The sequence below is a fragment of the Sinohyriopsis cumingii genome, chromosome 7 (genome assembly GCF_028554795.1).
Source record: "Sinohyriopsis cumingii isolate HCF-2022 chromosome 7, ASM2855479v2, whole genome shotgun sequence".
Classification (NCBI taxonomy): Eukaryota; Metazoa; Mollusca; class Bivalvia; order Unionida; family Unionidae; genus Sinohyriopsis; species Sinohyriopsis cumingii.
In genome coordinates this window covers 83,387,137-83,399,445 of record NC_142967.1, presented here as the reverse complement: position 1 = coordinate 83,399,445, position 12,309 = coordinate 83,387,137, and the positions used below count along the sequence as shown (strand labels likewise).

General features: G+C 34.0%; 1 protein-coding gene across 1 annotated transcript in view; it reads left to right on the top strand.

The window, feature by feature from the left end:
• LOC149795646 (condensin complex subunit 3-like) overlaps positions 1–12,309 on the top strand; it is an 88,100-nt gene that overhangs the window by 51,671 nt on the left and 24,120 nt on the right. The window contains exons 14-15 of the mRNA XM_089965472.1: positions 3,242–3,423; positions 4,347–4,512. Coding sequence (XP_089821598.1) covers positions 3,242–3,423; positions 4,347–4,512 — 348 coding nt within the window. The remainder of the gene's footprint in view (positions 1–3,241; positions 3,424–4,346; positions 4,513–12,309) is intronic.

The window sequence follows — 12,309 nt, the reverse complement described above, 5'->3', positions numbered from 1 at the left end:
CTACATGTACTTACAAACTTTTGAGTTGTACAGAATGGTTACTATTGCTGCATCAGTTTCAAATACTGAACTTTCTAAATACATTTTTTCCAACTTTACAATAGCAGTATGTAATATTTTGGTACACCTTACTGAGAACTGGTCAAACTTGCAGAAAAAATTAACTGCCTTACTGAAATGGTCTTGTTAGAGGTGGCAGGTTTAAAATGGTAGAGCATTTATTCCAATGACTTTTAGGATGAGACTTTGAATAAGCAGGAATTTTAGCATTCCATGGCCTTGTTTTGGTGAGTTATGTTCCCTGGGTTTCCATAATGCTAACTATGGTCTCACTTTACGAGTTCCTTTGTTTAATCCCTACTAAGCAGATTGTAGTGAGTGGGGCCCTTGTGATGCACACATTGCTAATAGCTTTAGTTCATTTTATATGCATTTGCAGACTTGTATCTTTGATTTCAAGGTCAGGGGATATCATTTCAAATATCTTCCAAATCTAGTGAAGACAAAATGTCAAAGAGATAAAGTCAACTGCTAGAAAATACTAGGCACATGTATTTGTAAAAAATGATATCCTATTTGCTTTAGATTTTGCAAGATTCATTGTCTGCACTTTGCTACTATCTTTTTACCTAGATGATTACATTAATGTAAAAATCAGGTGCTCAAGTTATCCGTAAAAGCACGACATATTTGAAAATCTGATTTACCTCAAAAGAGCTGCACAATGAAATTCTCCATTCCAGATCTTGATCTCATTTAACCTTAGGTTTTACCTATTATCATCCAGCACTGTGTGTTATAATTCCTGTTTTACCTATTATCATCCAGTACTGTGTGTTATAATTCCTGTTTTACCTATTATCATCCAGTGCTGTGTGTTATAATTCCTGTTTTACCTATTATCATCCAGTGCTGTGTGTTATAATTCCTGTTTTACCTATTATCATCCAGTGCTGTGTGTTATAATTCCTGTTTATTATCATCCAGTGCTGTGTGTTATAATTCCTGTTTTACCTATTATCATCCAGTGCTGTGTGTTATAATTCCTGTTTATTATCATCCAGTGCTGTGTGTTATAATTCCTGTTTTATTATCATCCAGTGCTGTGTGTTATAATTCCTGTTTTATTATCATCCAGTACTGTGTGTTATAATTCCTGTTTTACCTATTATCATCCAGTACTGTGTGTTATAATTCCTGTTTTATTATCATCCATTGCTGTGTTATAATTCCTGTTTTACCTATTATCATCCAGTGCTGTGTGTTATAATTCCTGTTTTACCTATTATCATCCAGTGCTGTGTGTTATAATTCCTGTTTTACCTATTATTATCCAGTGCTGTTAATATCATTTCTTTTTTAACCTATTATCATCCAGTGCTGTGTGTTATAATTCCTGTTTTACCTATTATCATCCAGTGCTGTGTGTTATAATTCCTGTTTTACCTATTATCATCCAGTGCTGTTAATATCATTTCCTTTTTAACCTATTATCATTCAGTGCTGTGTGTTATAATTCCTGTTTTACCTATTATCATCCAGTGCTGTGTGTTATAATTCCTGTATTACCTATTATCATCCAGTGCTGTGTGTTATAATTCCTGTTTTACCTATCTTCCAGTGCTGTGTGTTATAATTCCTGTTTTACCTATTATCATCCAGTGCTGTGTGTTATAATTCCTGTTTTACCTATTATCATCCAGTACTGTGTGTTATAATTCCTGTTTTACCTATTATCATCCAGTACTGTGTGTTATAATTCCTGTTTTACCTATTATCATCCAGTACTGTGTGTTATAATTCCTGTTTTCTCTGAATTTTAGTTTCCACTAATAATTTGTTGTGTAAATGATTAATTATATATCCTTGCAAGTTTGTTTCCTCAGATGTAGTCCCTTTTGTCATTAATTTGCTGTCATTAATTTAACCTTGATAATATGTTACACTATATGCTGTCATTAATTTAACCTTGATAATATGTTACACTATTTGCTGTCATTAATTTAACCTTGATAATATGTTACACTATTTGCTGTCATTAATTTAACCTTGATAATATGTTACACTATTTGCTGTCATTAATTTAACCTTGATAATATGTTAACACTATTTGCTGTCATTAATTTAACCTTGATAATATGTTACACTATTTGCTGTCATTAATTTAACCTTGATAATATGTTAACACTATTTGCTGTCATTAATTTAACCTTGATAATATGTTACAGTATTTGCTGTCATTAATTTAACCTTGGTATGTTTCTCATTGAAACTCAGCAGACAACTAATCAAACCTTGACTATTTTTTAATTGCCAAACCTTGACTATCTTAATTGCCAAACCTTGACTATTATTTAATTGCCAAACCTTGACTATCTTAATTGTCAGACCTTGACTATCTTAATTGCCAAACCTTGACTATCTTAATTGCCAAACCTTGACTATTTTTTAATTGCTAAACCTTGACTATTTTTTAATTGCCAAACCTTGACTATCTTAATTGCCAAACCTTGACTCTCTTAATTGCCAAACCTTGACTATTTTATAACTGCCAAACCTTGACTATTATTTAATTGCCAAATATATTGTTTTAAAAGATATGAATCACTCTCTAAAATTAGATCATTTTTGGCAAAACTGGCAATGACTAGTAAAAACAAAAATGCTTTCATTAATGGATGTGCACACAAGAAATAATTAGGCATACATTTTTGTTTTCCTCTACATACTAATACAATTAAAAAGCTTACCCAGGCAGTGCATACGAGTCAAGATTTGGGTAGCACGTGGTTAAATATCACACTCAAGGTGCAACACTACACTTGTTAATATTTTACACTAACAACAACTCCAATACTCCCATTACCACATGGCATGTTGCATAAGCAGACACTGACCAAATAGCAATTATTCGATGTGGAGATCAAGATAAATTTGTGGGCCTAAAAATTACATGCAGTAGAGGACTTATGAATTGGCATTCATGTCTGAAATTTGATTGTCATAACAGCATGTTGAAAAATATTAAACCTGTTAGAAACTGAAGTTAATACAGAATTTAATTTTTCTATAGGGTCTACTTATAAATAAAATCACGATACAGTATTTTTTGATAAAATCCATTGAGCTCAAAGAAGGAGCATCGTATGGAGACAAACATAGTAAATGCTATGTGCAGAGTGACCAACCTTGCCTCACAACTTTACCATAATTACCTCATTGTCGTTTCATTATTTCATAGAGTCCTGAGTTAAGAACAGTTGCAGCAGAGGGTTTGGCCAAATTGCTCCTGTCTGGTCGTTTGGTGTCTGCTAAGATTCTGTCACACTTAATACTGCTGTGGTACAACCCTCTCACAGAAGATGACTCTTACCTTAGAGACTGTCTGGGAACTTTCTTCCCAATCTACGCTTTTGCTGGCAGGTAGGATGAATGCTGAATGTCAAGCATTATTTGAAACCAGCTATGTGACAAGATAATATTAATACATAGCTACCACTTTGACGTTAATGGTGGTCATGTCAGGATTTATTTTATATGAAGAATTTATGTTGAAGTTATTTTTCAAGTCAGAGAAGTCTTAAAATACACAGCCTGTTCATTGTGGAAGATCTTTGTGTAGGTGTATTTTGAAGTCTTAAAATACACTGCGAGATTCATGATCGTCAGCTAGACTCGAGTCTGGGACTAATGTAAATTCAGGTAATAAAATTAGTGTTGATGTTAAATATGTGCAGTAATGGCAATTCAGATCTTAGCTAAATACAGTAAGAATAATTTTTAATTAAAACAATTATTATATCTTTTTAAAAATTCACATAGTTTATGCATATCATCTACACAAACTGCCTATATAGAACCTCCCTAAAACTTCACCTGCATGTACATAACATGTTGCATAATTTCATATAGAATGTCAAAAATCTTAAATAAGGAGTTAGAAGAAAAGAACGTGAGCTATAGTTGTACGTTTGTAGCTTTTGTATTTGAAAAATGGTGCTGGGCGATTCCCCAGCATTAGCTAGCACGTTTGTAGCTTTTGTATTTGAAAAATGGTGCTGGGCAATTCCCCAGCATTAGCTAGCATGTTGGTGAATGTAATGTAATCATCCTGCCATTATTTGATATCATTTATATTTTTTCAGGTGGTGACTTTGTATTTGTTTATTGTTAAGATTTTCACTTAAAGATTTTGTGTCATAACAAGGGTGGGGATGGTGGTGTGGCAATGATTACATCATGGCCCTTTATCCAGGCAAAAAATTGTTCTTTGGAGTCCTTGTTTTACTGAGATTTTCTCCTGTGTTTCTTTGCATATTTAGTGTCAGTTCTGGTGTATGTTTCAGGGACAACCAGGAGATGGTGGAGGAAGCTTTCATCCCAACACTTAAAAAGCTACTGAATGCCCCAGCATCCAGCCCTCTGGCTGAAGTTGATGTTAACAATGTGGCAGAATTGTTGATTCAGCTGACAAATGTGAAACTGCTTGCTCAGAACCAGGAAAGAGTAGTGGTAAATTATCTGTTATGCTCATGTGTTGTTGAACATCTTGAGAATATCATCAAAACCAAGACATGAGGCATTTTGACTTAGAGCTTGGCACAGGTTTACTGAACGCAGTATTCTGATTGAGATTAAATCAGCTGGAATGTTAGATGTTGAGTACAGTCAGAACTGTCCATAGCGACCACTCATGGGAACCTGCCAACCTTACTGTCCCTAGCAACCACTCATGGGGACCTGCCAAACTTACAATTTTGATGTTAGTCTTACTGAAATGACCTATAAATTACAGATTTAAGGAAAAAAGCAAAATTAATAAAATTACAACCATTGTTGTAAGACCTAGATATTGGCTTGTCTGTATTTGATCCAGATCCAGGTTTCATTTAGATTCATTGGAGTTGATCTGCGCTCCAGTCATACTGTTACATTGATACTTAGATTCTTTAAACTGCCCATATTTTTCATGAAAAACACTTGTGTGATAAAGCCGGTGCTTGTAGCATAAAAATGGCATACAATGAACAAAACAACTCTCAAAACGAAAGGGACAATAAACCTCTTAAACAGTTAAAACACTGAGTATAGAAGTATGAAAAGGAATATCCAGATTCTTGGCCGAGTTCACACAGACTATGAAAGTTTGTGAAATTTCAGGTGATAACTTCATATTCATGAAAAATGACTTTTGTTGAATGGTTTGTGAAAGTTTTGAATTTTGTGGGCAATGGGATTTTACTTTTTTGTTGTTATAAAGTTTCCTTTCCTTTTTAAAATATCTTTATTTAAAATCTCAGAGTTTGTTGATTGATATGATGGCATCTTTTTGGTAAGTGAACAAAAGGAAGTAACTTGTGAATGGACTATATATATATACATATATATATATATATATATATATATATATATATATATATATATATATATATATATATATATATATATATAAAACGTGTTTCTTGCTTTGCTTCCCTCAAATTCATGTCTAGCTTGCCCCCTGTGATATACCTTGGTCTAATCTAAACAAAGTCCTTCTCATGAAGCTTGCATACACAGAGCGGTAACTCGAGATACATTCCAGCAACTTCCTAAAGCATTGAGAAACCATTTCTATTTCTTCTGAGGCCTGGACAATTAAATTCCATATAGTGGCAGCTTCTGTTTTTAAAAAAACAAAATTCAAATGCGAACCACATGTATAGTCCTTAAGCAGTAATGGCCCTGTTACGAGATTGAATTTACAGAAACTTATATGGTCTGTCCCTAATATAGACTTGGCTTCAGTGGAAATAAAGGCTGTGACCATTGTAAACACTTATAAAATGTTATCACCAGAAGAAGATGCCAATTTCAGCTTGGGAAAGGTGCTTTTCTAAAGGAATGAAGTGGCAAGTTGCACATAATACATGTAGCTCACACAAACGTACAATCACATGTCACTTGAAATTTGACTATGTAAGTAAATAGAGACATAAACTTTTGCTTTGGGGCCCTTTCAGGGAAAGTTGGGGCCCTTTTGAAACCAATTCCTCCAACACTTGACCTGATCTGGCCATGTTCATGCATGGTGTAACTATCGGAACTTGAGCAATAGTGTTTCACTTAAGTCAAATTTGAATGCATCTTTTTGTAAATTATTTGACATATAGCATTTGTTGTCATTCATTTCACTGCAGAATGCAATACTGAGTTTCTTGATACTTAACAAAGCATATTGCACAAACTGCAACAGAAATAAGGAAACGAATGTGTCTAGACTTTCTGATAACATAGTATTAAGAGATTGTTTTTTAAAAGTAAGATTCCTTGCACCAATTGGACTCAAAATAGGTCCATTAGCATGTTTTGAAGTTTTTGTTTTGTGTTAGGTAGATGATTCCGTGATAAGCAGTAGAAAGCACTAAACCAATATGAGATGCATGTTGAGACCAAACTTTGTATTACTGCTACTGATAGGTCTTTTATTTCCCTAAAGCCATGTTAGAGAAATGTAAATTTGACATGTACATTTGACACCTATCATTTTGTCGACCGTTCCAGTGGTCTAGTAGTTAAAGTGTCCACCTTGGTTGCCGACAGTAGTTGGTTCGATCACCGGCAGAGTCATACCAAAGACTTATAAAAATTATACTAATAGCTGCCTCGCTTGGTGCTCAGCATTAAGAGGTTAGTGTTATGATTGGTTCACCTGGAGTCTGTATAATGTGACTGGGTGGGACATCATGCTACATGTCTGCGGCATAATGCCCCAGTGCTTGACTTCACTATAAACTGCCACACTGCAGACATCATAGCAATATGACTGAAAATTTGTTAAAGCTACGTTAAAAATCCAAATCACACACATACACTCACACATCATTTTGTCAGTCAAGAGAGAGAAGAGGAATCAATCCCATGTCTTCCACTGAATCCATTTTAGCTGCAAAGCAGTATACCAAAATACAGAAATTGGCTAAATGGTATTGAAAGAAATTGGTTTGCATGTTTTGGGGTTTTTTTTAAATTTTATTTTTGTCTCAGTAGCTAAATGCTCCAATAGTCATAAACAGGAGACTGCACAGAAATAATTAAACGTCTTAGAGCTGTATTATGATTAGGTCATTGATGCATCGTTTCCATATGACTGATTAGTTGGGGGTTTTTTTATCATGAAAAAAAAATGTTTTTATATTTTTCTTACAAGAACGATCAAATAATAGGACACGCGGATACAACCATGCAGAATGCCTTAAATTTGCTGAACATTTAAGATTTGACAATTCTCCACATTATTATTCATTTCAAAAACACACTGAGGTCAGATTAATTAGAGAAAAAAATTACCAAACTTCCACTGAGGTCAGATTAATTAGAGAAAAAAATTACCAAACTTCCACTGAGGTCAGATTAATTAGAGAAAAAAATTACCAAACTTCCACTGAGGTCAGATTAATTAGAGAAAAAAATTACCAAACTTCCACTGAGGTCAGATTAATTAGAGAAAAAAATTACCAAACTTCCACTGAGGTCAGATTAATTAGAGAAAAAAATTACCAAACTTCCACTGAGGTCAGATTAATTAGAGAAAAAAATTACCAAACTTCCACTGAAGTCAGATTAATTAGAGAAAAAAATTACCAAACTTCCACTGAGGTCAGATTAATTAGAGAAAAAAATTACCAAACTTCCACTGAGGTCAGATTAATTAGAGAAAAAAATTACCAAACTTCCACTGAGGTCAGATTAATTAGAGAAAAAAATTACCAAACTTCCACTGAGGTCAGATTAATTAGAGAAAAAAATTACCAAACTTCCACTGAGGTCAGATTAATTAGAGAAAAAAATTACCAAACTTCCACTGAGGTCAGATTAATTAGAGAAAAAAATTACCAAACTTCCACTGAGGTCAGATTAATTAGAGAAAAAAATTACCAAACTTCCACTGAGGTCAGATTAATTAGAGAAAAAAATTACCAAACTTCCACTGAGGTCAGATTAATTAGAGAAAAAAATTACCAAACTTCCACTGTAGCTATGTACATGAATATTCAGTCTTGGGTCATTTCTTTTCAAGGAATAAACACGTGGTTCGCATTGAAGTGTAAATTTCAGTGTAGGGTTTTTTAAAAAAAAATAGAAGTGGCTGTCATCGGTAATTTTTAGTATACATATCTCAGAGGATTATTTTTCATGTTTAAACAGTAGCATAACATTGTACTGTTCAGGAGAAGATCAACAATGGCTCATCAAGTCTGTGCGTAAGTTTGTTAAGATTTCTTTGAACAAAGTAAAAGCATTAACTTCTTGCAAAGGTGTTAATCAGTAGTATTAGTAATGAAAAAGTACAGTAATATTAGTAGAGTTTTCGAGGGATTGCAACCACATTAGCATTATCTGAAATTTGATTTGGCATCATATCTATTGCATAGACTTCATTAGAACTAGGAAATGTGTATAATCATTTGAAACAATGTAGATAAACTGGCATCTCTCTCTCTCTCGTGGAAGTTTTTTTCCTTAATCCTTTCCACTCTCCACCGCCACCACCACAATGCATTGGGTTCCCAAAATACACGTGAGCTGTACTGTATCTGCTTCTCAGAGATTCCTTGCATAGAGTTTTAAAACATGAGCTAACTTCAAACACTTATCACTTTGGAAACATGCATCTCTGCTCATTCTCCACCTTTTTATTATGTCAAGTTCCATACATTTCATCTTGACTTGAACACAGAAAACAATGTCTTGGACAGAAAATTCTTCACTTTATTTAGGTGTGCAGAATCTAGTGCAATTAGATTTCTGCATCATGTACCATATATACCTGCGTATACAAGGTTACAAGCTCATTCGCATATAAGCTTCCCCCAACTGAATGGGTAAAAACATTAAAAGTGCACATCCCAAACATAAGTCAATCCATAAGTCCAAGTTAAGATCACAATGCATCAGTAAGTTCTAAATGAATGTATTGAGGCAAACTTACATTAGCAAATATTACATGTATAACTCTCTTGGGTTGGCATGCACGATTATTACATGGAAATGTTATAAGTTAATATAATTTGTTTTGAAAAGTATTTAAAAAATCTGTAATTTTCTGTTTTCTTATTGTTTCTTCCTAATTCAGATTTGTGTATAATTTGACTGAACAATGACAAGAATTGAGCATTTGTGGGTTGCTGTAACAGTACCTCTCCCTCTTGACTATAGTTTATTATTGGTTGTTTATACATTGTTGCATTACAATTTTGTATCAGTGCATCGGTAATTATGTTTTTATTTTGCCTTGAAATTGTAAATACCAAACTCATTAAAATGTGACCCCAGTATGACAAAGAACATCAATTGGGTTTGGCTCAACATTCACATTTAGGCTGGCGAGCATATTTACATAATGGTGCCACTGCATGTATATGGAAGGTTTGAACTTGCACTGAATTAAGTACGTCCTTGGATTCAGATCATAGGCATCATTGCACTAATAAAATCTCAAAAATTCAGTAATGATGTTTCAGAAATAAGGCTTTAAAACTTTTTGTAATACTGTAAAAGCTGGGTAGTAAATTGCTTTGATGTAAGCGGCCTTAAACCCCATATACACAGCTATGGCAATGGTGCTGATATTATGGAGTAAAATGCAATTAAACATCAATGTACTGGTATAACTGCTGGACAAGATTTAATCCTAAGCTAAGCCAGTTTCAGGGTTTTAATGATTAACTGGCCTGTATTGCTATTAGAAAACAAAGGACAAATCCGCCAATTATAACCAGAGGACACACCGAAATAAACAGATTTCCAATATGTGGAAAATTTTGATTTTGTTCAGCCAAATCACAAAACTAAAATAGACAGCGTATGTTCTTAGTCGATTAGTGTTCAGAATTTTAGCCTTTATTATTACCATCCTTTCAAGAACATGTAACATTATGTGAATATTTGCTGGTTACGTGCTTTGTGCAGTTAAATGTGTACCTTTTCATCAAGATTACTTCAATTTGTAGGATAACTTATATAATTGAAAAAGAGTAACACGCGAGCATGTGGATCAGTGTAAATGAAACAGCTATGTATGTCAGGCTGAAATGTTATCTGATAGAAACAATGAATAAAGCAAAATCTGCAGCTAATATATTTGGGAATAAACCAGGATTTAAGTGATGCTAAGCATGATTTGTACTATGTAAATACTGTACATTATATTACAGCCTAGTCTCCCATATAAACTGGAATAGGTCCATGAATTATGGAGTCTTTATTTACCTTCAGAAAATATGAAGCTATTTATTTTAAGTGACAGGTCAGGGTTAATGTGACTCAAAGAAAAAAGGGTTTTCAAGACTAACTTTTGCTCTTTAGCAAGTTCCTTGACCAAACTCTATGGAATTACTTAGGGTAATATGGAAACCAATAGATTTATCAGCTCAATTTCAAGGTAAGTCTAAGAAAAAAAGTCATGGATTTTGGTCATCAAGTTTTAGTTCTAGACAGCATATCTTGACCTAGGGTTGGGGTCACTGAGACCCATTGGATGTGTAATGGGTTGTTCATGGTACTCTCATTAGAGTTATTGCCATTTTGGCTTGAAGCTGAATACCTTGTAAGATAGAATTAAGTGAACCCAACTTTTCTTTCATTTATTTATAGTACATGTGTATGTCAAATGATAGTTTGTGAAAACTATTGAGACTTCCTTTCTGATAAGATTTCTATCAAACTTGTTTATATCATGAGGATCTAAGACGAATTTGATAGGCCACATTAATGCATGTTAATATGATAGGCCACATCAGTGCATGTTAAACTGATAGGCCACATCAGTGCATGTTAAATTGGTAGGCCACATCAGTGCATGTAAATATGATAGGCCACATCAGTGCATGTAAATATGATAGGTCACATCAATGCATGTTAATATGACAGGCCACATCAGTGCATGTTGATATGATAGGCCACATCAGTGCATGTTAAATTGATAGGCCACATCAGTGCATGTTGATATGATAGGCCACATCAGTGCATGTTAAACTGATAGGCCACATCAGTGCATGTTAAATTGGTAGGCCACATCAGTGCATGTAAATATGATAGGCCACATCAGTGCATGTAAATATGATAGGTCACATCAATGCATGTTAATATGACAGGCCACATCAGTGCATGTTGATATGATAGGCCACATCAGTGCATGTTAAATTGGTAGGCCACATCAGTGCATGTAAATATGATAGGTCACATCAGTGCATGTAAATATGATAGGTCACATCAATGCATGTTAATATGACAGGCCACATCAGTGCATGTTGATATGATAGGCCACATCAGTGCATGTTAATATGATAGGCCACATCGTGCATGTTAAAATGATAGGCCACATCAGTGCATGTTAAATTGATAGGCCACATCAATGCATGTTGATATGATATGCCACATCATGCATGTTAATATGATAGGCCACATCAGTGCATGTTAATATGATAGGCCACATCATGCATGTTAATATGATAGGCCACATTGTGCATGTTGATATGATAGGCCACATCAATGCATGTAAATATGATAGGCCACATCAATGCATGTAAATATGATAGGCCACATCAATGCATGTTAATATGATAGGCCACATCAATGCATATAAATATGATAGGCCACATCAGTGCATGTAAATATGATAGGTCACATCAATGCATGTTAATATGATAGGCCACATCAGTGCATGTTAATATGATAGGTCACATCAGTGCATGTTAATATGATAGGCCACATCAGTGCATGTTAATATGATAGCAACTGATTATTTGAGTGTGTGAATACTCAAGGCCAAATTTATGGCATCAGAATTGATCAAATTTATTATGTAAGCTTATACCATGAACACCTTAGATATTATCGATTATGCACATTATTGATTATGTACATCATACACCCATGTTAATGAGGTGATCTTGCATCTGATTGTTTGAGCTTGTGAACACTGTAGAGAATTATATCATTAAGGCCTCATATGGTTTTGATTATGCATAACATCCACACATATTAATAGGAGTCCAGTTTGATTATGAATAACATCCACACATATTAATAGGAGTCCAGTTTGATTATGAACAACATCCACACATATTAATAGGAGTCCAGTTTGATTATGAACAACATCCACACATATTAATAGAAGTCCAGTTTGATTATGAACAACATCCACACACATTAATAGAAGTCCAGTTTGATTATGAACAACATCCACACATATTAATAGGAGTCCAGTTTGATTATGAATAACATCCACACACATTAATAGGAGTCCAGTTTGATTATGAACAACAT